The sequence below is a fragment of the Thermomyces dupontii genome, assembly GCF_041956625.1.
Source record: "Thermomyces dupontii strain NRRL 2155 unplaced genomic scaffold VTN31scaffold_6, whole genome shotgun sequence".
Classification (NCBI taxonomy): Eukaryota; Fungi; Ascomycota; class Eurotiomycetes; order Eurotiales; family Trichocomaceae; genus Thermomyces; species Thermomyces dupontii.
Window position 1 is genome coordinate 1,053,978 of NW_027192312.1, and position 25,571 is coordinate 1,079,548.

A 25,571-nucleotide genomic window follows, 5' to 3' on the forward strand; every position below is an offset into this window, starting at 1 on the left:
CAACGTCTACGGCCCCAACGAGCTTGTCCCATTCTGGGAACGATTCTCCTTCCGAGAGATTTGCATCACCTGGATCCGCCCATTCCACATGTTTCTGACCGAGCCGATCGTCCTGACGCTGTCTCTGCTCAGTGGGTTCAGCGACGCCCTCATCTTCATGTTCATCCAGTCCTTTGGGCTGGTCTATGAGCAGTGGCAGTTCTCCAAGATCGCCCTGGGACTGGCGTTTATTCCCATTCTGATCGGATATTTTCTCGCCTGGGCTTCCTTCATCCCTGCGATCAAGCTCAACATCAGAGAGCGTCGTGCAAAGCCCGACTCAGAGAAGGCTCAGTACGAGTCTCGGCTGAGGTGGCTGCTGTACACGGCCCCTTTCCTCCCCGCAGGCCTGTTTGGATTTGCCTGGACGACTCGATATGGAACAGCGATCCACTGGTCGGGCAGCATGTTTTTCGCCGGCGCTGTCGGCATTGCCAACTACGCCATCTACATGGCCACCATCGACTATATGGTGTGTGCCTATGGCCCGTACTCGGCGTCGGCGACTGGTGGCAATGGCTGGGCTCGCGACTTCCTCGCCGGTGTTCTCACGGTGCCTGCCATCCCATTCTATCAGAGTGGGTCACTTGCATTTTCTTTGTGATCAAGGAGTCAAGAACTGACCAGCTCGCTTTTGCAGATATTGGAGGCAGACTGCATTTGTTCTGGGCATCCATCATTCTGACTCTCATCTCCCTTCCGCTGGTGGCAGCTGTGTATGCGATCTATTGGAAAGGACACGTCCTCCGCAAGCGGTCTCCGTTTGCCCAGCAGCTGTCGGATGCTCGTGCAGAGACCGATGCAGATGGCCGCCGTCTTTCCCGCCTGCCGACAGGCTCACGGGCCAACTCGTTCGCTCGAGCACAGCAGACGGCGCGGATCCGCCAGGCGACGGGCAGCCGTGCAAACAGCTACGCGGGATCTCGGGCTACTTCGCGCCGCAACTCGGTCGAGGAAGTGTGACTGCCGCTCACCGGATCCTCTCTCACTGGTCGGAACGTTTTTTTTTTTTCTCGTGCTTTTCGAAGTTGCATTCACGATGGCATGATGTTTTGTTTTTCTGATTTTCCTGTACTTATATATAGAGCATTATTGCTGGGAGGTTGTTTGCTCTGAGTCGGGGGTCAAATACTTGCCACGTGGTTGACGATGGCATCCATACCCTGATTTTTCCGGATGTTGGTTGTTGTTATAGAGTGGATGGCAAACAGTTGATGAGCACTGTTAGTTATGTTTAGCAATGACATTGTTCTTTCAAAGTCAAGAGTTGAGCAATCAGGTTCTTGAGCCTTGGACAGACGGCAGCAAGAACAAGAGGACAGACCTGTATCATCGGGACCAGCCTGGGTTGGCCAGTCACCTCCACAGGGAGCAGAACAGCAATGCTGCCTTGCCTGGGGAGAAAAGAAAAAAGAAAAAGAAAAATCTTCCAGCTCGACAAAGAGGGAGATATTTATGTGCTCTGTACGTTGCGCGGAATTCTCATCCGCGTCACGGAAACGCTCTTCACTAGTGAGTCACCAGTCATCATACAAAGAGGTCCTAGAACGCTTAGTCAACTAACAGTTACAATACATGCAAAGAAAACACAACATGATGAAATTCTTGATGAGTTACTCATAGACATTGATTGAGAGTAGTAGTGAATGGAATGGTCAAGTCAAGAAGGACGGTGGAATTTAGTCTGCACCCACGGCATGCCCGTGACGGTGGCCTTGCGGAGTTTATTCCGGACGAGGACGGCGACCTCGGTGTTTTTCTTGTGGAAGCCGGTCTTGATGTAGCCCATTGCGATGTTCGTACCGCCGAGGGATGGGCTGGGGAGGCCGGAGGTGACAATGCCGATTTGGTGCTGCTGGACGGCGGCGGCGGCGGTGGGGGAGGAGGAGGACGACAGGAGGTCGGCGGGGACGATCAGGGCACCTTCCCGGGCGGGGGCACCCTTTTCAATAGTCAGGCCGATGCGACGCTGGGGGAGGGAGGATGGCGAGGCGAGCTGGGGGAGGATGATGGAGGCGCCGTTGAAGCGGGACCGCGGGGAGGAAGGGTCGCGACGGTCCTTGGAAACGATCCATGCGAGAGCGGCGGAGGCCGGGGTTTGCGACGGGGTGATGTCCTGGCCGTAGAGGCACATGCCGGCCTCGAGGCGGAGGGAGTCCCGCGCGGCGAGGCCGGCGAGACGGACGGCGGGGCCGGGGCCGGGGCCGCCCTCGACGACCTGTGGGTGCTCCGCGCGGAGGATCGTCTCGGTGACCCGCTCCGGCAGGTTGTCCGTTGCGGGGATGGAGATTTCGAACCCGTCCTCGCCGGTGTAGCCCGTGCGGGCGATGAGCAGCGGCTGCGGGGTCGTGGACCCGTCCGCCAAACGGAGGCGCAGCTCCCGCGATTGGCCAAAGTAGAGCGTCTCGAGGTTCGCATCTCCCTGGCTGGGATCGATCAGAGGCTGCAGCAACGATGCCGCCAGGGGCCCTTGCAGCGCGATCAATGCGCGGTCGTCGAGGATCTCCCACTGGAGACTCTCCGCGCCGTGTGCCGCGCGGTACGCTTCAATCTCCGCGGTCAAGAACGCCAGGTCGGCCTCCCGACGGCTTGCGTTGGTCACGAAATAAAACGCCTCGGGCCCTTGGCGGGTGATCACCGTGTCGTCAATAATGCCCCCCGTTTCAGCATCCAGGAAACACGACAGCGTTGAGTGATTCGTCTCTAGGGCATCGAGGGCCGTGGGGGTGACTTTCATCAGCAACGGCAAGGCCCCTGGGCCGGTGAGTCGGTGTTGAACCCTAAACTCAAATAATCAGTACACACTGGATGCAAAAAGGAAAAAAAAAAAAAAAAGAAATTAAAAGAAGCATACATATGGCTGACATCAAACAAGCTCGCCTTCTCCCGCGTCCACTTGTGGCTCTCAATGTGCGACAGATCCTCGTACTGCAGCGGCATCTCAAAGCCCGCATACGGCACCATCTTGGCGCCACGCGCGACGTGCAAGTCGTACAACGGCGTGCGCTTCAGCGGGCCGGTCGCACTCGACGATGCATATCGGACCGGTGATCTCTTTGGCGTCCTGCTGCCGCCCATGGTCCTCCCAGCACGATATGGCGGCGTGCTGCTGCCGCTGCTCATCGTCCTCACCGCCTGGAGAGGAGCTGCTCGATGGTGGTAGGAGTTGGCAGCAACCGCCGCCGTCCGCAATTGGCGCCATTGCGCCCGCGATCCTATTCCGCGATACATTGCTCCAGCTGGGGCCGACATGACCGGCAACAAATTTATTCAATCGATGCTAGGTCGTTTTACAGCTCGACACGGGGAATTTGCGGGCGGCGTTCGTCGACTGGGAAATATACCGGGATAATGAAAGCTTTGATAACGGGAAAGTCACGTGGAGATAAACTTTCCCGAGGACTTGGTAATAGGATTGGCCAATCGGAGTGCAAGTTGGAGACTACAACGATAGCCTGAGCCAAGAATACGGAATACAGTACGGTATGAGAGGGCATTCTCACATCAAACTTGCAGTCTACTACTAACACAGGACACTAATTAAACGTTGACAATCGTCACAGACCATTATCGGCACATGAGAATGGCTGTCCTATATTCCCCGTTCTATAGCTTTGGATCACACTCTCAATGGAAACCTTCAACCTGTTAGCTCGGAAAATGATGAATCGACGAGGGGAATACTACTCACATATGTGCCCGGTCCCAGGAAGTATAGTCCCACCCCAATCAAAAACACATTGACCAGGAACCCGACCCAGCCACGGATGCCACGCGTCTTGTAGAAATCCGGCCCGTAGTCGGCATGCCGCATGCGCAAGTAGGCGACCCCCCAGAAGATGAAGCCGAAGAACGAGTCGAACGCGGAACTCATGATGGACAGCAGGTCCGAGAAGAACGGAATGACCTCCGAGATGATAAACGCCAGAACCCAGAGAATGGCCAGGATGCCGGCCCACGAGGCCCAGCCCAGGACCGTGTGGCTGCTCTTGTGCCGCGTGCCGTCGAAGAGCCGGAAGAAGATGAAGCGCGCCGACACCGATGCATACAGCACGCCAAGGAAGATGAGCGTCGGGATCATGAAGGAGAAGGACACCTTTTTGTAGACCTCGTTGCCCAGCGAACCAAACGCCGGGGTCGTCATGTACTGGTTGCCCGTGTATCCGTAGACCACGCCGCCGACGATGCTGAACACGATGATCTCGGCAATGGTGACCGCCGTGACCGACTTCCAGAACTCCTCGGGCTCCTTCATCTCGGCGATGAAGCTCGGCAGCGTGATCTGCCCGATGAACGTGTAGCTGATGTTGAGGAACGCGCTCATGGCCGCGACGTAGGTCGTGCCGGGGGCAGGCCACGCCCGCACGATGGGTTCACCGCCCGGGTCGGCGTTCGGGTCCGGGTTGTAGCCGGCCGGATGGTCCTCGACGGCGGAGAAAATGGCCGCCAGCATGACGGAGACGAATGTGAAAATTGCCGACGCGGTCGCCATCTGCGATAGGCCGCTGAACGTGCGAGGCAGCGACACAAAGAACGACACGATGCCGGTCAAGGCGGCCCAGAGAATGGAGCATTGGCCATGTTTTGTCATGGTGTTGAGATACTGAGCGCCGACCAGGCAATGTAGGCCCTTGAGTCTGTTAGATCCTGACCCATGGCCATTGGCATGGGGAAAATCATACCTGAATGAAGGTGTTGTTCAACAGGAACATGGTCGCAGTCAGCCACCAGGCGATTTTTGAATCCCAGAACAGATACTGGGCAATGTCACAGATGTCGCGGATTTCGGGATGTCGCAGGCAGAATTTCCTGTTTTCATGAGCAGAGGGTAAGAGATTGACCATGATGGAGCTCACCATAGGATCAAAGAGGTATAGAGCACGACCAGGGCGACAAAGACTGTGAGAATCAAACCGGGAACGAGGCCCAGAATCGAATACGACCAGGGAAACGACATGATGGCCAGGCAGATATACTCGGAAAAGAGCAGAGCGGCCGTCTGCATATGGTTAGAACAGATCAAGCCCAAACCGTTTGTTTAAAAGAGCAGTACCTTTTGCCAGCTGCAAGTCCGATACTTGATGGCATTCTCGGCTTCGAGCTCCAGCTGCTTCCCGACGGTGGCTCGTTCGCCGGCATCCCGCCCGGCCACACGGCTGTTGCGGCGAGGCTTGTGCTCGACATCGTCCTTGGAATCGACCCTCGGAGCGCCGACCACAATGGACTCGCGGTCGGTGTCGGAGCTGGACTGTGGATTTAACGCCATTTCAACAATCGCATGCGTTCCTTTCGGAGGAACTGGGCCGCGGGGGAGCACTGGGAATGCGTGAAGATCGCCTTGGGATGCATGTAATGGCGAAGTGAACGGGGATTGATCAACAGCTCAACGCTGGCCGATTGAATTCGCCTTGGAGGAGAATTCGAATGGTGACTACTACAAAGACCGTGAGAGCGGTTGATGAGAACTGGAGGGCCTGCAAGTGCCGATCGTACCTTTCAATGAGGCGAGTTTAGAAATCAAAGATCTCTTTGAAATCTCTGAATACAGTAGTAGTAGTAGAACTAGGGCCGATCTTTAACACGCGAGCAAAAAAGCTAAAATACTACTAGCGTTGCAATGGCCGGCAGGATTTGGTAAGGCTAATGCTAGTAGGCGTGAACAATGCCTTGTATGGAGCGTTGATGGCGTGCTTGGGCCTCGGGACGACGTCAAAAGGCACCGTCACTGGGGAGGGATGAAGCTTGCTTTGACTGACCCACGGGTCCTGTGCAGAGACGACTCGTGGAGTTGTCAATAATCCATGCCTATCATTTACTATTTTGCATTTGGCGTTCTGCACGGAACCGTATGTATGTAAGGCTGCTTGCAGAGCAAGTGATGCCTGAGGCGGTCATTTCTTCCGATTTTCCGTTTTTTTTTTTTTTTTTTTATTTTTTTTTTTTTCAACAGAGGACTCCATTATAGTACCTCAGGTAGGTATCTAATTAATGTATTGAAAGTAATGACAAGCCAGCCAAGAACCTTCCCAATGCTTAGATCCCTCAAGCTTCAAACCCTTCTTCTTAGCCAGGTCTTTACCCAAGAAAACCTCAATGCTAGTGGCTGATCCTGGAGAAGATGGATGGCCTGATTCGCTGCGAATCCATGACGATGATCTCCCGTCATTATTGCCAGGCACCTGTGAACCTTTATCAGAGTTTATCTGGAGTGAAGGGCTTCTGCTGGAATTCGCAGCTCTTGGCTTCTCCCTCTCAAATCCGTCCAAGCGGGAGAACCGGATGACGTCATTCTTTCTGCTTCACTGCAGCGGGGACTCAAGATCGCTGACTAAATACGCTAAACCCGATGCAGAATAGATAGGGTTTTCTCGTTCTTTACACTCGATACGGAAGGCTTAATACGAGAATCAATCTCCCTGCAACGTCCTCAGCTTCCAGATGGATCGCCCTGCATGGATATTTCAAGTCGATCAGCTGCATTGAAACTTGTCTATTTTCCTCTGCATTGTCTACTCGCTCCGATTGACGCGATCATGGAGTATCTCGATGTTTTCCATGCACTCCGACTCAAAACTTTATGCATTCCGGCGTAACCTCAGTGATGAATTCTGGGAGTTGCCACCTCATAAATTGATCAATACATGGACACATCAACGGCTATGCTTGGTTCAAGGATGTTGCCGCCCTGTTAATGACCGACCAATAAAGTTGGATGTCTTTGCAAGTTACCGTAATCGAGAAACTTATCTACCGAGACTCTGCATAATGGACCCCATCACAATCATGCTTGGATCATAGCGTAGTATTTTAATGAGTTCATGTATGTACATCGCGGAACATGCAGTCGTGAGTCGGACGTCTACACCCGCCCATCATCCTCATTCTCCAGCAGCGCCGCGTAATCATCAACCGATGCAAAGGTCGGCAAATGTCGTAGCTTCCGCCGCTTGCTGCGCTTCGACGACGGCGCGTCTTTCTCCGCAGACGCCGGCACATCCAAGTCCGACGGCAGTTCGTCATCGCTGCCCCGAAACGCGTCCTCGTCGGACACGTCCATGTCAAACCCGGGCGCTTCGTCGTCGTCTTCCTCGTCGTGCGAGTGCGATCCGCCCACGGACGACACATGGTCCGCGTCTTCCATCTGGACATCGTCTTCCTCGGCATCCGACTCCTCTGACTTGTCGGACTCGTCGTTGAAGATGACACCCTCGTCGAATTCGTTCTCTTGCCCCCCCTCGTCAGAACCGTAAGCCGACTCAAGGTCGTCCAGGTCCACATCGTCGTCGCTCTCATCCGCCTCCAACTCGGGCCGCGACTCCACCAGCGCTTTCCAAATCTCAGCCTCCTCGTCGCTTTCATCGCCACCACGCGCCTCTTTCTTCTTCTTCTCCTTCTCCTCCTTGCTCGGCTTGTCTTTCTTGACGCGTTTGAAGTACTCGTGGAAGAAGACTTCTTCTGCGTCCACTTCCTCCGCGCGTTTCCGCCAAAAGGCTTCCGAGTTGAGAGGCTCCTGCTTCTTCGCGGCCTCCGTGGCCGTAACCAGGATATTCCCGGTGGTGATATCCGCGCCGGCGAGCGGTTGCATGAGCGACGAGCCCCGGAGACTCTGCGTCTTCTTGGGGTTCTTATACACGAAGCGATCCAAAAAGTGTGACAGTGTATGCAGAGATAGGTCAGGCTTGCCTCTCAATGGCTCATGGTTCAATATCTGGGATGCTGAGACCGAGACCGAGGGATGGAAGTGGACAAGATACGGGAGCTTGTAAACCAGTCAGAAAAATTGGGCCCTGTAATACAAGATCGTTGACTTACCAACTCCCACAGACAGGCCTTGTCGGCGTTACTGTGCTGGGGATCTCGCTTGCGAGGATCATAGCCCGTCCGCTTCGGTCGGCTTGAACTCTCATCGGTAGCAGCCGTGCTGACCGATCGCCTTTCATCCTCCTCATCTGGTACATCTCGGAATACCTCTTCGTCATCACTTTCATCTGCTTCCGGTTCATCGACAAGCGATGTCAAGCTCGGGAACTTCTTTTCCAACTCCCGGATCAAGAAGAACACCCCGCAGATAAAAGACGGCTGATGAAGCACCAGGACCTGCATGATGCGCTTGACAAACGCCTTGACCCGCTGCATGTTCAAGTCGTCCTTCAACGCGCGATACAGCAGATTGAGGTATTGCGCTTGCTTCGACGACGTAGCCACCCGTGGATCCAATAAGGATTCGTAGAGAGTTCGATAGAACCGCTCCGCGGCGACCTGGTGCGTCGTCGTGAGCTGCTGGATGAGTAGCAGCGCCTGGATGCTGGTGTTGAAATTGGACGAATGCGTGATTCGGAACAGGGTGTCGATGTGCTTGGTCAGGCGCTCGGAATCCGAGGTCGCGAATGGATAGGCACGGTTGACACCAGTCAGCACGGCCGAGATGACTTTTTCCTTCATCTGATCATCGTGCTGCTGTTGCTTGGCCTCTTCCGCTGTCGACTTGCCCTTCTTCTTCTTCTTTCCTTTCTTGGCCTTGAGTTTGGCCTTTGGCGTTACCTGGTCCTTTGGCGACTTGAGTAAAGAGACAAATAGCGCAAAGTAAATGTCTATCAATTGAGAAGCGACCTTCTCTTCCTTAGTGCTGAGAATGGTCTGGTTGAGGGTGATGACGGCGTAGTACTTGGCATGCAGCGGTTGCCCTGGCCGGAACACAAACTCCTCCAACGCGGTGATGATGGTCGACTTCATCAACGGATGAGCCTGTTCCAGCTGGAGCAGCAGATAGGACGCCCGCGAAGCAATCTTTCTGGCCCGGTCTCCGAGCTTGTTCACCAGGAGACGCAGCAAGTTGGCCTCTTGCTCCGGCTTCTCCTTCAGCAGCTCGTACACGTACGTAACGGCTCGACTGCGCGAGAATTCAATCTCGTCATTGCACCATGTTTCGAGAATCTTGAGCACCTCAAAGTACTGCTTCTTGAGATAGTCTTCGAAGACCCAAACAATGAGATGACCTTTCTGGATCCCTCCCGGTAGCGGATCCCTCTCGGTCCATTTGGTTCCCGGTGACCCCTTTGCCTGGAACGCAGCGGCCAGGGCAGTCTGGCTTCCTAGTGCCTTCAACTTGCGGTCACTGGGGAGAATTGAGCCCTGCGCAAACATGTCCTTAAGCGCCCGCAAGACCTCGACTGCTTGAGATCGACTTCGCTTCATCGAAAGCGAGATAAGGCTCTCCAGCGCCTTGGTGTTATGAATCGGAGACTCTTGCACGGCCAGCGTGAGCGCCGAGATCTTGTCACTGAGCGTTCCGGACGTCATGATGGTGGAATAGAATTTGTACGACGATTGATTTTGTTGGATTTCGTTATACTTTCGGTTTTCTTCTTCCAGGAGGTCCATTGCGTATTTCCGGAGTTTGTCCAAAAAGAATTGAGGGAGTGCGGTGACCGCTTTGGGAGTAGGAAGAGAGGGAAGCTCCGTATTGTACCAGTCGGATCGGGGCATTATTGTCTGCTATGCATTAGCAGGGGATACTTGTCAAGGGAACGGTATGAACTGACCAGCTTCGAGTACTCTTTGGGAAAGGCATTCTTTTGCACTTGAGCGTCGACCTTTGCTTGAGTGCCATCCTTTCCACCGGATTTCTGGGTCTCGGCTTTCTGGGACTCGTCGTTCGACTTTTTGGTGGCAGCTGGCGCCTGTTCAGTTTCCGACTCGGATGAATCATCATCTTCACTTTGCTCTTGGTCACTCTCTTCGGCCTCATCGTCCGGAATCTCAAAATCCTGTGGCGTGGCATCTCCGATAAGCTTCTTCAGCTCCTTCCGCAGCGCATCCTCGTCCACTTTGCCTTTCCCGCCCTTTTTAGCAGTGTCCTCAACCTCGGAGGCAGACTCAACCCCAGCGACAAGATCAAAATCCTCCTTGCTTCCTCCAAGCTTTAGAATCTCCTGTCGCAAAACATCGTCATCCTTTTTTGTCGAGGAATCTTGCTTCGCCTCGGCCGCCTTGTCGTTCTTTTCGATAGGATCACCATTGCGGTCGCGTTTCTTGCCTTTTTGCTGACTCTGCGGTTGATCATTTTTCTGATCTTTCTTCGGATCACTCCGAGTGGTCGCGGCGCTCTTCTTGTTCTTTTTCGGTTTCTTCTTCGCGTCCTCGTCGCTCTTGAGTTTCTGTTCGATCTTTTGTGTCAAGCTCGACAGGGCATTTTCGTCGAAGGAAGGAAGCTTGTCGGCAGCATTTGCGGGATCCGATTTGGAGACTGATGCGCCGGCCTGTTCCGCCGCCGCTCCGGAAGAGCGCTTCCCTTTCCTTTTTGCCATTGATGGCAGCTGTGGTCGTGTCGAGGTCCTGCAAAGCTTTTTTTTTCTGCGAACATTGTACAAATCGGGAAACTCTCGGAGAAAAGTTTTCCAATCGCCGATAAGATCAACCTATCAGCATTCAGCAGATTTGAACTATCAACAACTTCGAAGACGAAGAAACTCGATGCTGAACCGCTCGTATCTGGAGATTCGGCCATTCTCCAGTCCTTACAAGATTTCTTAGTCATGAACAGCGGTCTCTTTCGAGCCCCGAGTCGGATCTCGGGGCTCCTTAGGCCATGGCAACCCAAAGTAGCATTATACATATCGCGATCCTCCAGACGGCAAATCAATGTATCTACAACCTAGAACAAACACCAGTGTTCTAGCAGTTTGCTGAACTGTGCATTGCAGAGTGATGGGCGAGCGCGAACATCAGGATTCTGGATCCCTACCGGAGGCATCACCAAAAAGGCCGATAAAGGCATGCATGAATCAACCTGGAGCTGCAGATAGATTTCAAGCTGACATTGCAGTAGAAGATGCACACGATTTGCTGGTCAGAGCTGGTTTTCTGCGCCAGGCCTACTCTGGCATCTTCCATATGCTGCCTCTCGGGCTGCGAGTACAAGAGAAGCTCGAACGCCTGATTGACAAGCATATGCAATCTTTGGGTATGTTTACGAGCGTCCATCGTCGAATTTGTAGACTAATGGCTAGCTAGGCGCATCAAAAGTGTCGCTTTCATCATTATCCTCGCAGGAACTCTGGGAGCGATCAGGTCGACTAAAAGGCGGCTCCGAGGTAAATCATGCATCCAACCATTCGCCCGCGTGGAGCTGACAAGTGCAGATGTTCCAATTCCAAGATCGCAAAGAATCGCGGTTTCTGCTGGCACCGACGCATGAAGAAGAAATCACCACCTTAGTCTCCGGCCTTGTCCGGTCATACAAAGACCTGCCCCTTCGCGTTTACCAAATCTGTAGGCTGCCCACAAGCTGTGCCGCATAAAGATCATCTCTAACATCAATTGCATGATGGCTCGCAGCTAGGAAGTACAGAGACGAAGCACGTCCGCGACAAGGCCTGCTCCGCGGGCGCGAATTCATCATGAAAGACCTGTATACATTCGATTTCAGCGTTGAAACCGCAATGGAGACGTACGAAGCAGTACGGCAAGCCTACACGCGGCTCTTTGATGAGTTGAAGATTCCCTACCTGGTTGCAGCAGCCGACTCGGGAAACATGGGTGGAAACTTGAGCCACGAGTTTCACTTTGTCAGCCCGAACGGAGAGGACACAGTCATCAGCTGCTCACACTGCAAGCACGCGTTCAACGAGGAGATCGCAGACGGTCGGTCGCACATTCCCCGATCTGAAACCGAGGGTAAAGCGAGCGAACCGTCAGTCACGGGCGTCGGGGTCGAGCAGCCACCTGCCATTGCAACTGGGCTGTGGATGGCTGTGTCCAAGGACCGGCGGACCCTTGTACGCGCCTGGTTCCCAAAATACACGGCGCGAAATTCAGCAGATCCGGTGGAACGGGAAATCAATTCCCACGCCGTCAAGGCCGTCGCAGCGGCTGCGAGCATCGATCTGGACGCTAGCATGGACAATCCCCTCGGCAAGTGGTACCAGGAACTGCAGAGCCGTACAACCACGGGCACGGAAGAGGGCACCTTCAAAGTCGTCGACCTGTACGATGCGCAGGTGAAGATCTACTCTCGCCCCCCGCTGAGCGGGCTTCCGGAGGAGCTCAAGCTCCTGCCTAATGACGTGGAGTTTGCGCGATTAGACCGATTCCCCGGTACAGACAACGGCCTGAACCTCACGCGAGTCGTTGACGGGGACCGCTGCCCGCACTGCGGCGAGGGGGAACTGCGCACGCAGTCCGCGGTCGAGCTCGGACACACGTTCTTCCTCGGCACGCGCTACAGCGACGTCCTGGAAGCAACAGTCGGGGTTGAGGGATCGCTCCTGGACACGAGCGAAGGCGGCACACGCCTCGTCCCCATGCAAATGGGCTGCTACGGCATCGGCGTATCCCGCACAATCGCCACCGTCGCGGGCATCCTCTCCGACGACCGCGGCCTTAACTGGCCACGGGTGATCGCCCCCTACGAAGCGGTTGTGATCCCGACCAAGGGCCAGGAAGCCGACGCCGAGACGGTCTACGACACGCTTGCCGCGGCAAACATCGACGCCATCCTGGACGACCGCGAAAAGCCCATCGGCTGGAAATTCGGCGATGCGGACCTGGTCGGGTACCCGGTCATCGCGGTCGTTGGCAGGGGTTGGAAGCAGGATCAGACCGTGGAGGTGCAGTGTCGGAGACTGGGGGTGCGTGAGGGGGTGCCAGTCTCCCGGTTGTCGGGGTTTGTGCAGTCGTTGCTGGGGAGGTTGTAATTTTTTCGATTCCCCTGACTGTCATGACGAGGAGCTTGTAGTATATATGTATTCTCCACTGTACAATAAGTAGCCTACTAGACTAGAGATTCAATGAAATGATTCATTGATCACCGCTCAGTGAGCTGGCATTTGGAGCATTTGTGCTCATAGGTACAACAGTACTTTCCATCCATTCCTATGGCCATGTGGATGGTTGAAGATTTTAGATCTGCACCAAACAAAACTTGTTCAGATCTTCGACCTCTCCACCAGCTACCGAACTTTTCTTTAAAGAAACCTCTTCCTCTCGAAATCTCGCGACGAGACAAAACATCAGAAAACACTCCAACACCACCTAACAGATTCCACGCAATCCCGGAAAAACCATCGCCACAAGCAAAAAAGTACTGTACTACTAGTACTTTAGCCATGCCACCCCCCGCATCCACATCGACAACATCAACAACTGCAAGGACAACAACACCCGGCCGCTCTGGCTCCGGTTCCCAAGGAGCAGGTAATAAAGAAATATCACCCCCCCAAACCAGTCTCCCCTCAAACAGAAAACAAATCAAAGGCGAGAACTAACAAACCGTACTCCTCCCGCAGTCGACATCACAACCCTCTCTCTCCCACAACTCCGTAGCCTGCAATCCCGCCTAACCAGCGAACTCGAACACCTCACCAGCTCGCACGCGAAGCTGCGGGCCGCGCAGAACAAGTTCCGGGACTGTGTGCGGTCGATCAACGACGGGGTGATTGGCAAGACAAAAGGAGAAGGGGAATCGAAGGAGAGTGGGAGGAGTGGAGATGATGGGACGATCCTCGTGCCGTTGACGAGCTCGTTGTATGTGCGCGGGAAGCTGGCGGATCGGAATAAGGTGATTGTGGATGTTGGGACGGGGTATTATGTCGAGAAGGTCGGTTATTTTGTTTTTTCCCTCCTACGTTTCTTGAAGTCGTGGATAGAGTTGACAAGAGAGCCACAAAGACCGCCGAGCAAGCGATCGAGTTCTACAACAAAAGAGTCAAGGAATTAGAGTCGAATTTGCAGGATCTGGAAAAGATCGTTGGTGGAAAGAGTGCCAATCTGAGGGTTGTCGAGGATGGTGAGTTCGTCACTCCTCTTCTCTGGAGATGTTTCTGACGCGAGTCTAGTTCTTCGACAAAAGGTTTTACGTGGGGAGGCTGCCACGGCGCCGTCGGGATGATGTCCATTTCATTGCAGAATATCAAACCTGACTGTATACAATACAACACCATCGATGAATGTGCATGTAGAAAGCGAGAATACTGCAAGTACGAGATGCTTCGTAAAGATGAACCCCCCGCATGAATCGCAGAGCCCGTACTACGGGGTCAGAACATAGTCCCCAGCTCTGCTCCCAGAAGCTGAGCCCCCTTGGATCCGGTGGAATTCTCCGTCGTTGGTTCCGGACGCTGCTGAAAGTCCTTCATACTCAATAGCCTGGCAATGCTATCGGTAATCTTCATGAACTGCTTAAATCCGTTTCCAGCCTCTTCCGCACCTTGCTTTGGGGCGAAAAAGGCATTCAGGGTTGCCGCAGAACGGTCTTTTTCAGCGTTCGGCTGGGTGCAGTCCGCCAATAATTTATCCCAGTCATCCCGAAACAACGACGCGCCCCAGGAGCTTGTGGCCGTTTCGGACATGCCAGGACGGGCGGGCTTCGCCTGGAGAATATCACTGCAGCAGTACTCGTCGTAACGCGCAATCTCCAAAATATAGCTGGTGCCCTTAACGCGATACTGCACAGCTGCTTTCTCGATAATGCGACGTACTGGAGCGTCTCCGGGGTATACTGTTCTTCTCTTTGGTTTCATCGAGAGATTTTCATTGCTCACCCCGGGCCGGAAGCCCACCTGGTGTGCAAATTTCTGCATCGGCTTGGGGATGCTGTCTGGGTTGGACGAATCGTGACTCTGGAGATTACGAATCTCCAGTTGCCAGTCGGCGCTGTTAAAGTCAGTTATGACACTTCCAGATATTGAACCGAAGTTCTTACTGTTCGCTGTTGACCATCACAGCTTGAAGAAATGGCCTGGTGTCTGCAAGGTGGCCATTCGAATTCGCTCTCACCCATCGAACTTGCGTCACCTCGAATTCTTTCATGCACGCATGTTTTTCAAAATCCACTTCGAGGCGAAAGCTTGAGTTCCGATCGCCAGAGAACTCGAAATTTACCGTATGTAAGACATTGGCTTCAAGGGGAGACAAGGTGCTCGACTGGAGAGGTTCAAGAAGGTCGCTTGCTGCTGCCACTCGGTCCATCAGGTTGCGTCCTTTTAGGTCGAGCCTGAGATTCTGATTAGTTGCGTGCAGTCCCAACACTGAGGCATTCTTACCCAGGCACAATTCGGCCCTTAGTCTTCTCCTGAAGCAACATTTCTCGAAACTCCTCAAAAGAGTACCCAGCCTGCTCATCTCTCGGCTTGCGGTATTTGTCCAGGACGAAGGATCCAATATTCACTCTTATACGTACTCCCCCTTTGAGAAAAGGCAAGCAGCGGAGTGACCGCTCGATGGCACTTGTGAGTCGAGTATTATTCTTCGACTGAAGGGTTTCGATCCAGTCCTGAGGATAGCCCTCCTCATCTTGTTGGAAAACCCGATGGAAAGATGGCCGAGAGAGGCCGTGAAGCTTCTGCACCGTGACAGTGACTTGGGGTTGCCCTGAGTGAGAGATTCCCAGCAAGTAAACCTTTGATCTCACGCTGGAGGTTGCCAGCGATTCTTGCCATTTTGTTCGGAGCATTTCAGTGAGCTGCTGTAGCTCCCGATCCTTGGGGCCGGCAAAATGAATGAGGCCTGGACACTCGTCCGAACTGTAGATGGTGCATCTGAACCCATTTCGGATGGGATCGAGCCGCTGGAGTTCCTTCCCAAATACCTCCTTTGTCGGCAGCTCGTCTTCTGGCCATAAGAAGCAGAGCTATGCGATTACTTAGGGCAACGGCCACCTTCTGGCACGAAACGGGAGCTCTTACCTGGTTTCTGGCGTCCCAGTTTGGTGCCTTTCTGAGCGTCCGCGTGACGATGGCCTTTTCTTCCTTGTGTGTGAGGCGATCCTCCGAAACAGCCGAGAACGCCTTTATTTTGGCCCAGTTGTGCACTTTACGGGCATTGGAGCGGGCGTTGCAGCGTGCCAGTATCTTCAACAGGAAAACCTTCGCAGCCTCAACTTGCTGCGGGTCGCCCCATATGCCGACTTTCTAGATCGGATTAGCAGGGGATCTAATTAGGAAGCATTTAGCATACTCGGTCCTTGTATGACGTTCTCACGAATGCTCCCGTGGTTCGTGATATCTGCTCGAACAGGTCGAAATGGCCATGTTCGCGGATGTCAAAGATCTCTCTTCCGGCTTCCATCATTCTTGATTCCGCGGTTAGCGTTGAGCAATTCGAGTCAGATTATCTTACTTTGATTTGTACGCGCTGAATGAAGTTGGAAGCAAAATCGTGTCTGGCGAATATTGAGTTCCTGAACAATCATACCTGTCGAAGAAACGTACCTGAGGGTTGAACCCCTGCTCTCCATGCTGCTTTTGCATCTGAGTCCTTGGGAAACCGACTGGGTGCGTTGAGACGCGGAGCAACCCCGAGACCTTTCTTGGAGCTGCTGTTCTCAGGCTGTGAAGGAGAACCTTGAGCAGAAGACGCCGAAATGTTGCCGGGAGTCCCTTTCTGCTGCCGCAATGATGCAGGCTCAGTGGGAACCTGCCGCTGGGTGGCTGCTGCACCTTCAGAGCCTGGCAACAGCCACTCTACTTGTGGTCAGTGTGCCTATAGCAAGTGTAGTAGCCAGAGGAGATGATACCCTTAGCTCCGACTTTTTCATGACTTGTGACTGTTAGCAGATCCAGTCCGAGCACTGCACCCAGTTGAACCAGCAGGAAACGTACTCTAGATCTACGACTGTCATGGTCATCTCAGCCATGGAGTTGGATTGCGCATAGACCAGGGAAGTTCAGTGACGCCTGAGTAGAGGTAAGAAAGAGGAGTCTATGAAGGAATTCTGAGATCATCTGGATTGGAGCAAAGAAGGAAGGTGATATGCTGGTTGCTCTTGCCGAATCTGCCAATCTGACGTGCATAAAAATCCCACAATGGACAAGAGGGACAATGAATCGCAATTTCACTGAGCTTGTCATTTTCGTTCATTGAAACTCAATACTAATTACTGAATTGGTTAATTCGCTGATTGCATATATGCAGTTCAATCACGAACTTGCGTGCGGAAGAGATGAAGAGAGGACATGGATGTTTGCTAAAGTTACCTAGGGTAACTAACTGATTGACAAATAAGGTTTAGCCGAAGAATATTGGGCTAGCCTAATTAAGAAAGGCTCCAAGTATACATATACACTATAGTTAGTTAAACTAAGTTAGGAAATATACATCTGGGCAGGACGCGTCGCGACGCGTTTCAGGCGAACCGTAATTCGGTCCAGAGAGGTTTGACGATCAACAACGAAACGAACAGCGACGCCATGGCTGGCAAAAAAGGTCACCGTGACATTCGAGACCGAGCCCGACAATGGCTTTTTACAGGCGGCGTGATTCACGAGGACTCGGATGATGAGCTTGGAACTGAAGACCACCCGTGGGAGTGGATCTACGAGGGGGAAACAGATGCGAAGGCAGAAGACGCAAAGGGATGCGAGCAGTCCGCAGATGGAGAAGCTGACACTCCAAATCGAGGACGTCGCTCAGCGCGTCCGACGGCAAAACACAACAGGAGAATTATCGGCGCGCGCATGGGCAAATTTCAGTGTTGGTTGTGGGAGGTAGTACTCCTCAAGTCCCCGGAGCAGGGCAGAGATTGGGTGGGCATGATCACCGAATTTCTGGAGGAGGAGGATGAAGAGGAAGAAGGAGAAATGGTTAAATCGGCAAACATCATGTGGTTCGTGTCTCCAGACGAGTTTCTGACAACAAAAAAAAAGAAACGGGCGGATGCTCTGCCAAATGAGCAGTATTTGACCCTGGATTTCAACATCAATCCGCTCACGTCAATCAATGGCAAGGGCATCGTCATGTCAAAGGATGCCTTCTACGCCAAGTACCCTAATGGAACCCCCCCAAAGGGCAAGGAGGCGTTGGCTGAGTATCGGAAATGCGTCATATGCCGTCGCGGCGTCAATCAGCGAACTGGAAAGTACACGGACGAGTTTGTGTGGGAGGACGTGTATAGACGCGATGAGGAGAGCGTGTTTGCGTTGATTGACTTGCTCAAAGCCCAGCTGAAAAGGACCAAGAAGCGAAAAGCGGTGGATGAAGATGTGAGTTCTAGGAAGGACAGAATCGGACTCGGTGCTAACGTGCTGCACATAGTATGTCGAACCCGAGGCTCCAGACAAACCGCCCGCCACTCCGAAGAAGCAGCGGACGGCAGCGATCAGTGTTACTCCTCAGTCGAGACGAAAAACAATAACCACGCCGACAAGCAAACGGTAAGTCTTGTCTAAGGAATGGGAGATATAGCTGCGCTGATATGTTTGTTTATAGAGTTGTAGTGAAGAAGCCACTTGAGTTTACGCCGCTCGGGACCCGCGTTTTGTCACCGTCGCATTTTACCTCTTCGCCGTATCGGCAGGCTCGTGCACAGCTCCATGTATCGAGCGTTCCCAGCTCACTACCCTGCCGAGATGCCGAGTTCGAGACGGTCTACACTCATCTCAGCGCAGCCATCAGTGAAGGCACCGGAACGTGTATCTATATTTCAGGGACGCCAGGAACGGGCAAGACGGCCACCGTGAGAGAAGTCGTTGCTCAACTAAACAACTCCGTGCTGGCGGAGGAGTTGGACGACTTCATTTTCGTAGAGATTAACGGTATGAAAGTGACAGACCCCCGACAAGCGTACTCTCTGCTCTGGGAAGCTCTCAAAGGAGACCGAGTGTCGCCGGCACATGCTCTCGACCTCCTGGAGCGGGAATTTTCGCATCCATCACCACGGCGAGTGCCGTGCGTCGTCCTGATGGACGAACTGGACCAGCTGGTGACCAAGAACCAGTCGGTCATGTACAACTTCTTCAATTGGCCCGCGCGACGACACTCTCGTCTCATCGTGTTGGCCGTTGCAAACACCATGGACCTGCCTGAGCGGACGCTCAGCAACAAAATCTCGAGCCGCCTGGGTCTGACACGCGTCACATTTCCTGGCTACAAGCATACGGATTTGATGGAGATCATCTCGTCTCGGCTTTCTAACATCCCGGGTAACATCGTCGATCCGGACGCAATTCAGTTCGCGAGCAGGAAGGTTGCCGCTGTCAGCGGGGACGCTCGGCGAGCGTTGGACATTTGCCGTCGAGCGGTTGAGATTGCGGAGCAAGCGAACGAGGCCGCCGCCAAGCGAGGGGATGCGGTGGACGGAGACGACGACAACGAATCCCTTCCCCCGACACCGAGCAAGAAGCCCGGCCGTCAACAAGCCCGGAACCAAACAACGGGAGCTAAAGTCACGGGGATGGCACAGAGCCCGCAGAAGGAGCGAAAAAGCGCACCACTGACGCGAGTGACGATCGCCACGATCAAACAAGCCATACAAGAAACGACCTCCACACCCTTGCAGCAGCTCCTGCGAAGCTTGCCTTTGGCGGGCAAGCTGTTCCTCGCAGCACTGTTGGCGCGAGTCCGCCGAACCGGGGTCGCGGAGTCGACGATGGGTGACGTGTTGGACGAAGCGCGGCGCATTGCGGACGCGGCGGTTTCAATCGCGGGCGTCGCGGGCCAGAGCATCAAGGAACATCTGCTTGGCAACGGAAGCATTGCCCGGGTTGGCGCGATGGGTTTCGCGGCCGTGGAGCTCATGAATGCCGGGGTCATCGCGCTGGAGACGGGCGTGAACATGCGATACCGAGGCGACCGAAACGGAAGGATCAGACTCCGGGTGTCTGCTGAGGATGTCAAGGCTGCTTTTCGGGATGATGTTGAAGCGAAGGGGTTAGGGTTGGGGTTTGACTAATTGGTTGTTCAATGTATTGGCATGAAATACAGCATTGATGATGATACCCCTGTATTATACACAAATCATCTTACAGTCTTCGGGTCAAGAAATAGCATAGAGTTCACTTGGTAACCCTTAACGCCAAACTCCTACCGTTCCAACCGTACAGAATCTCTGAAGGAAGGACATAATCAATAGCGTTGCCTTCCCAGCGTCGGCTTCCAATCAATCGGATGCGTCTCCGGCGTGGCCTCATCATCAGGCTTCCAGATCTTGATCGTCTTATCCGCCTCGCCGACAATCAAGCGGAGACCTGTGCGGTCGAACGTGGCCGACATGATGCCAGCCTCGGCATCGAGCGAACCCGGCTGGGCGGTGGTGTCGAGGCTCTGGAACCGGTAGCCCGTCTTCCAATCCCAGAAGGACATGGAGCCGTTGTCACCGCCGGAGAAGAGGACGTTATCCTCGTTGACGGCAAGGGAGTTGATGATTGCGTTGTGGCCCTCAAAGTTTTGCATGAAGGCCCCCTCGGGGCACTTCCACTGCTTGATGCTACCCGTACTGGCGCTGGCGAAGGTGAACTCGCGCGGGTGCAGGACAAGACTGCGCACGCCCTTCTTGTGGTGCGTCAGCACGCACATGGTCTTTCCCGCCGCCAGGTCCCACAGGCGAACGTGCGAGTCCAGCGACGCAGAGATCACCTGCGGATCGGCCTCCTGGCACTTGACGTCTGCCACGGTGCCCCGGTGGCCAGTCAGCACGTGGATGTTGCTGCGCGTCCGCATGTCCCATACCCGCGCCACGGCGTCTCGCCCGCCCGTCACCAGCACGTCCAGCTGCGGGTGCAGCGCCAGGGTGTAAACGCCGCTCAGATGGCCGTGGTAGTGTCGGATCACTTTGTTCGTCTCCAAGTCCCAGCACTTCACCATCTTGTCCTCGCCGCAGGAGAACAGATACGGATGTCGCGGTGACACTGCCAGTCCGCGCACCGTCGAGATGTGGCCTGTCAGCGTCAAACGCAGCTGTCCCGTCGCCAGGTTCCAGATCTTGATCGTCCGGTCACCCGCGCCGCTCGCGAACCACTCGTTGTTCGGCTCCACCGCCAGAGCGCGCACCCAGCCCAGGTGGCCCGATATCACTCGCATCAGCTTCCACGGCGGGTGCCATTCGGGTCTCTGCTGCGGCGTCGCCGACGGTCGCTGAATCAAACTGCGAGCGTGGCCAGCGCCAGCTCCTGCCGCATCGGCCCCAACTGAGGCGCTCCGCTTGACTAACGCTGTAGATGAGCCGCTTTGAGGGCCCGTGCCTTGGTCCGGTTGTGGTTGAATTCGCGGACGCTTGCTGCGCGCGGCGGCGGCTTTGGCCTGTTTCTCAGCCAGTGACGGAGGCAATACCTTAACGTCGTCGTATTCGACTTTTCTTCGATAGGACAACCCGATGGAACCGTCGGGGAGCGTCGACGGCGCGACCATGAGGTAGTCAGAGCCGAAAAGCTCGGCCGTGCGCTTTGCGGACGTGCACACCGCCTTGCTGACGGTGTCCAGTCTATCATCGACCTCCATTTTGCTGAAGAAGGTCGTGGGAGATGCGACTCAGATATCGTGCGATTCGCGAAAGAAAGAGGGTCCCGACCGCGTCGGAGCTGCAGATCAATGGGACGGTCGGAATACCCGGGCGATTGTTGCTGGCTAAGATTATACGGGCGACATGAGGCGTGGAAACGCGCTGACGATGAAAAGTTAAACAGTTGGAGTTTTGATTTGATTGATGGCGGTGATAAAGGTTCAAGCCAGTTGACGCGCCTCGACTGGTTCAACTTCAGCCGGCCTCTCCGCCTAGCTCCCCGCTTCACTTTAAAGGCTCTCTCTGTCCAGGCTGAAGCGGGCATCGAAGCAAGTCGCTTTGTAATCTTTTTTTTTTGTTTCTACTCTCAAATTCTGCGGACAGAATGGACCCCAATCACAGCGAGAAATTCGCAATCCACGAAGCTGCTCGAGAGGGCAAAAGTACGTGACCCGACTGCAGCGTCCCCTCATCGAAGGAAACTGACAACATCGCCAGCGGCCGTGGTGGAATCGTTGCTCAATGTCCGTGAACGTACGATAACCAAGAGCGATGTGCATGCGCTAACTCGACATACCAGGCGAATCCCAAACTTGCATCACTCAAAGACGACGATGAACGACTCCCCATCCACTGGGCGGCGGCGTACACCCGATTACCAGTCGTGGAGCTGTTGGCTTCAAGGAAGAATTTCGACCCAGACGTAACAGTCAGTACTATCCGTCACCTCGGCGGGGCAACGGAACTGACCGTGGAAACGAATGGTGGTGTAGGACTCATCGGGGTGGACTCCGTTGATGATCGCCGCAAGTTTGAAGAACGCCGAGGGTGACGCCATCATTGATTTCCTCCTGCGTAAAGACGCCGATGTGAATATGAAAAGTGCGACAGGTCAGGTACGAGACGCCCTTGTCGTTCGTGAAAGTTCTCCAAGCTGAATGTGCCGCAGAACGCCCTCCATTTCGCAACCTCCAAAGGCAACATCTCCACCGTTCGCACCCTTCTCGCGAACAAGTGCAGCGCCAGAGTCAAGGACAAGCGCGGACAGCTCCCGTTGCATCGCGCGGCAGCAATAGGCTCCGTGCCGCTCATGAAGCTCCTGCTCGAAGAGGGCAAGAGCCCTGTCAACGCGACGGATAATGATGGCCTAACGGCCCTGCATCATGCCATCGCGGAAGGGCACGGCGATGCCGCTATTTTCCTGATGAAGGCGGGTGCAGAGCTCGATAAGAGGGATAATGAAGGGCGCTATGCCATTGAGTTGGCACCGGATAAGAAGGTAAGTATTCTCATGTGGTCTGAAGTAGCGACATTTCTCGCTGACAGCATTTGATCAGGTTCGCTCGTATATTATCCAGACCGCTGAACGGGAGGGTATAGAATTGCCCTAAGAGTATGAAGAATCCTGAACATCATGACAGCAAAAACCTATCTACATGCAACGCATGACCCGCATCCCAGGGCTCTATTTGTACAAGAATACCAGTTCATGCAAGTGGTATATGGCGTTGATCATCCCTCCCTCACTCTATTTCATGGTGCTGTCAACGAGCTCCCGGTAGATCTTCTTGAGATCCGCAATATCCGCCTGGAGCTCTTCCACCTGTTCAGTCTTCTCCCCGAGAAGCTCGAGTGTGGTCTGATACCGTTGATCCAAGTCAGCCACCTGGGCCTCCAGTTCTGCGACTCGGCTGTCCGCCTTGCGCTTCTCCTCGACCTCGCGCATCAACTCGACGATCTCCTTGCGCGCCTCATCGCGCTGCTCCGTGATCCGCGCCAACTCGTCCTTTGTAGCGGCCCGCTCGCTCTCCAGGCGCCGGACTGTCGCACTCATCCGCTCAACAAGCTGGACGGAGGGCCCCGCTCCCACGGTGGACACAGAAATGATGTCGTTGGCGCCGCCGCCGCGAGAATGTATGGTCGGCGCCCCATGAGTCGGCGGAGTTGCCGGCGTCGCGGGGCTTGTGAAGTATTCCTCCGGCTCGAGAGTGTGGATCGGTGGAGCGAGTAGAAGAGTCGGATTCGACGGGTTCGGCGAGCCCGCGTTGTTAAATGTCGGGAGTGAGTTCGTTCGCGAAGCTGTCTCCGCAACCTGCGCGGGGAGAGTTGAGGAGCGTCTGCTGGCCGGCCGACTGTCGGGAACAAGCGGCTCAAGGTTCATCGACCGGCGGTTAGAGGCCACCGGCGATGCCGCACGAGGCTCTTGGAGGAAACTCGATGGTGAGGGCGTCTGCTCTCTCCATCGCGCCCGCTCCTCTTCGAGTTTCTGCGCCCATGCCGCCTCGATGGCCTTTTCTTTCTCCTGGGCTTCCTTTCTCGCCGTGGCCAGTTCTTTCTCGGTTTTCTCGACTCGCTGCCTCAGCTTCTCCACCTCTTGCATGCTCTCCTGCAAGCTCCGGTTCAGTTCATCCATGGCTTCCTTTGTAGTTTCTAACTCCTCTTCTGCTTTCTTGGCTTTGAGACTCTGGGAAGAAAAATGTTAGTCTATATAACCGAGGTCACAGACCTTTCTTACCATTTCCCGCGTCTTTCGTCGTAGATCGGCTTCCTTTTGGGCAATCTCGTCCCGTTCCTTCTCCACACTGGCCAACCTCGACAAGAGTGAACTCTCAATGCCGTGCCAGTTCTCGCTGGCCACCGCATACTGCGTCTGTAGCGTCTCGATTTGTCGGAGTAGCTTCGCCTGCGCATCCCCGGCAGCACTCGACGACACCTCTTCGGCCTTGGCCCGTAGAGACTCCATTTTACTCTCGAGCACCGACTGCTCACTCTTCAGCTCGGCCTCCAGGACCCGAGCCCCCTCCTTCTCGCGCTCTAGACTGTCTTTGAGGTCTCGAATTTCTCTCTTGAGCTTTTCTTCGCTGATCTCCCTTTCGATCTTGGCATTGGCAAGATCGTCCTCTAGCTCCTTTATTTGTCGCTGCGATTTCTCCAAAGCGTCGGCTTGCGCTTTGGACTCGGCGGCTTCGGCACGGGCCACGGCTCGGGCGAGCTGACCCTTCATCTCTTCTACCATCGCACTCAGGGAATCTCGCTCAGACGTGACGGCTGCCAAGTCTTTGGCCACCTTGGACTGAGATCCGAGGGATTCCTGGGCTCTTCGCTCGGCAGCCTCAGCGCGCTTTGCGCGGGCCTCGGCGTTCACAAGATCTTTTTCAAGTTTGGCCGTTCGGCGCTTCAGCTCTTGCTCATTTTTGTTGCTCTCTGCGATTTGCTGTCGGAGCCGTTTGATCAATGTGCGATTGTCGAGCTCTACTTTGGACAACTTTTGTCCCTCTTCCATCAGCAGCGCGATACGCTCGTCCTTCTCCGCCAGCTGCCTTTCTAAACTGCCTGGGGCCGCGGCTGCAGAGGCCTCTCTGGCCGATTCAGCGGCTTCTTTGGCCAAATACTTGAGCTTTGACTGCAACGCATCGATCTTCTCAATGTAATGATGCATCTCGTCCTGCCACTGCTGTTCCGCTGCCGCATGCTCCGCCTGAAGCCGCGAAAGTGCCGAGTCCGTCTCTTCCACAGGACTAGTAACGACAATGTCGTTGTCGGCCACGGTGGTCGGATCTACACCGGGCTCTGTAGATTTGGCGGGCTCTGTATCATCACTTTGATCTTTTTTATGACTTTCACCTTGTTCGCTGCGCGACAAGTCGTTGGATATCCGGGGCTGTTCCAAGCTTTGGCTGCTTCTCGCCGAACGGGGCGTATGATCGGTCGACTTTGATCGTGCGAGGCCGGCATCATCCAGACTTGCTCGGGTACTGTCGATACTCGAGCGAACCTCCGGGGCCGGAGATGACGCTGGCGAGGGCGCACCGGTCGAAGACGGTGGACTACTAACTGATGATGGCTGCTGGGTTTTTGCCATTGCGCGCGCCAGGCGCTCTTGTAGACGATCATTTTTTCGCGCAGTAGACGCGCTCCGGGAGACTGCGAGAAGTCAGCCACTCCGCAGAGCCCGACCTAAGTATGCAGCGCATTTGGTCGTACCAGCTGGTTTATGCTCCTCCTTGGCCGGTTTCTTAGGAAGGTCCTCCTCGTTCGCCAGGATGGAATCCAACCGGGACTCAACCCCGGAAACGGCCTGCTGAAGAAGCGTGGTCATGCCCCATCTTGACTTGCCCGACTGCGAATTCGACATGATGGCGACCTGTCTATCAGCTGTAGCGGAACAAATCCGACGGCACTGGCGCGGGCGCAGAGTTGAACCTCAAGCCGAGCAGCACCCGAAGACTGATCCAACAGCGGAATACATCCACGACGCCACATAAAGCAAACGAGCGAAAAAATAAAGCAACGAATGCGATGTGCGACGACCAGAGGCCGG

At 54.6% G+C, this 25,571-nt stretch overlaps 10 protein-coding genes across 10 annotated transcripts; 4 read left to right on the plus strand and 6 right to left on the minus strand.

Moving 5' to 3' along the window:
* Positions 1-1,699: 1,699 nt before the first annotated feature.
* VTN31DRAFT_6237 (uncharacterized protein) lies at positions 1,700-3,291 on the minus strand (the record flags this gene model as incomplete). The annotated part of the gene is made up of 2 exons (XM_069406825.1): positions 1,700-2,819; positions 2,894-3,291. 2 exons carry the CDS (start codon positions 3,289-3,291, stop codon positions 1,700-1,702), a joined length of 1,518 nt encoding a protein of 505 aa, XP_069259319.1.
* Positions 3,292-3,679: 388 nt separating this feature from the next.
* Positions 3,680-5,305, minus strand: VTN31DRAFT_6238 (uncharacterized protein; the record flags this gene model as incomplete). Its single annotated transcript, XM_069406826.1, has 4 exons — positions 3,680-4,669; positions 4,722-4,848; positions 4,896-5,038; positions 5,093-5,305. 4 exons carry the CDS (start codon positions 5,303-5,305, stop codon positions 3,680-3,682), a joined length of 1,473 nt encoding a protein of 490 aa, XP_069259320.1.
* A 1,593-nt stretch (positions 5,306-6,898) lies between these two features.
* Positions 6,899-10,346, minus strand: VTN31DRAFT_6239 (uncharacterized protein; the record flags this gene model as incomplete). Its single annotated transcript, XM_069406827.1, has 3 exons — positions 6,899-7,798; positions 7,852-9,531; positions 9,582-10,346. 3 exons carry the CDS (start codon positions 10,344-10,346, stop codon positions 6,899-6,901), a joined length of 3,345 nt encoding a protein of 1,114 aa, XP_069259321.1.
* A 228-nt stretch (positions 10,347-10,574) lies between these two features.
* Positions 10,575-12,734, plus strand: VTN31DRAFT_6240 (uncharacterized protein; the record flags this gene model as incomplete). The annotated part of the gene is made up of 6 exons (XM_069406829.1): positions 10,575-10,682; positions 10,743-10,812; positions 10,868-11,002; positions 11,053-11,132; positions 11,181-11,310; positions 11,377-12,734. 6 exons carry the CDS (start codon positions 10,575-10,577, stop codon positions 12,732-12,734), a joined length of 1,881 nt encoding a protein of 626 aa, XP_069259322.1.
* A 411-nt stretch (positions 12,735-13,145) lies between these two features.
* Positions 13,146-13,927, plus strand: VTN31DRAFT_6241 (uncharacterized protein; the record flags this gene model as incomplete). Its single annotated transcript, XM_069406830.1, has 4 exons — positions 13,146-13,233; positions 13,326-13,636; positions 13,708-13,825; positions 13,875-13,927. 4 exons carry the CDS (start codon positions 13,146-13,148, stop codon positions 13,925-13,927), a joined length of 570 nt encoding a protein of 189 aa, XP_069259323.1.
* Positions 13,928-14,075: 148 nt separating this feature from the next.
* VTN31DRAFT_6242 (uncharacterized protein) lies at positions 14,076-16,672 on the minus strand (the record flags this gene model as incomplete). Its single annotated transcript, XM_069406831.1, has 9 exons — positions 14,076-14,691; positions 14,741-15,031; positions 15,081-15,667; positions 15,723-15,947; positions 15,994-16,108; positions 16,156-16,198; positions 16,248-16,499; positions 16,553-16,575; positions 16,638-16,672. 9 exons carry the CDS (start codon positions 16,670-16,672, stop codon positions 14,076-14,078), a joined length of 2,187 nt encoding a protein of 728 aa, XP_069259324.1.
* A 553-nt stretch (positions 16,673-17,225) lies between these two features.
* On the plus strand, positions 17,226-19,705 carry VTN31DRAFT_6243 (uncharacterized protein; the record flags this gene model as incomplete). Its single annotated transcript, XM_069406832.1, has 3 exons — positions 17,226-18,017; positions 18,070-18,188; positions 18,244-19,705. The coding sequence occupies 3 exons, from the start codon at positions 17,226-17,228 to the stop codon at positions 19,703-19,705; spliced, it is 2,373 nt and encodes a 790-aa protein (XP_069259325.1).
* A 173-nt stretch (positions 19,706-19,878) lies between these two features.
* VTN31DRAFT_6244 (uncharacterized protein) lies at positions 19,879-21,249 on the minus strand (the record flags this gene model as incomplete). Its single annotated transcript, XM_069406833.1, has 1 exon — positions 19,879-21,249. The coding sequence occupies one exon, from the start codon at positions 21,247-21,249 to the stop codon at positions 19,879-19,881; it is 1,371 nt and encodes a 456-aa protein (XP_069259326.1).
* A 386-nt stretch (positions 21,250-21,635) lies between these two features.
* On the plus strand, positions 21,636-22,641 carry VTN31DRAFT_6245 (uncharacterized protein; the record flags this gene model as incomplete). The annotated part of the gene is made up of 6 exons (XM_069406834.1): positions 21,636-21,693; positions 21,749-21,774; positions 21,831-21,959; positions 22,024-22,146; positions 22,200-22,529; positions 22,588-22,641. 6 exons carry the CDS (start codon positions 21,636-21,638, stop codon positions 22,639-22,641), a joined length of 720 nt encoding a protein of 239 aa, XP_069259327.1.
* A 137-nt stretch (positions 22,642-22,778) lies between these two features.
* On the minus strand, positions 22,779-25,385 carry VTN31DRAFT_6246 (uncharacterized protein; the record flags this gene model as incomplete). The annotated part of the gene is made up of 3 exons (XM_069406835.1): positions 22,779-23,714; positions 23,766-25,174; positions 25,235-25,385. The coding sequence occupies 3 exons, from the start codon at positions 25,383-25,385 to the stop codon at positions 22,779-22,781; spliced, it is 2,496 nt and encodes an 831-aa protein (XP_069259328.1).
* Between the last annotated feature and the right edge of the window lie 186 nt (positions 25,386-25,571).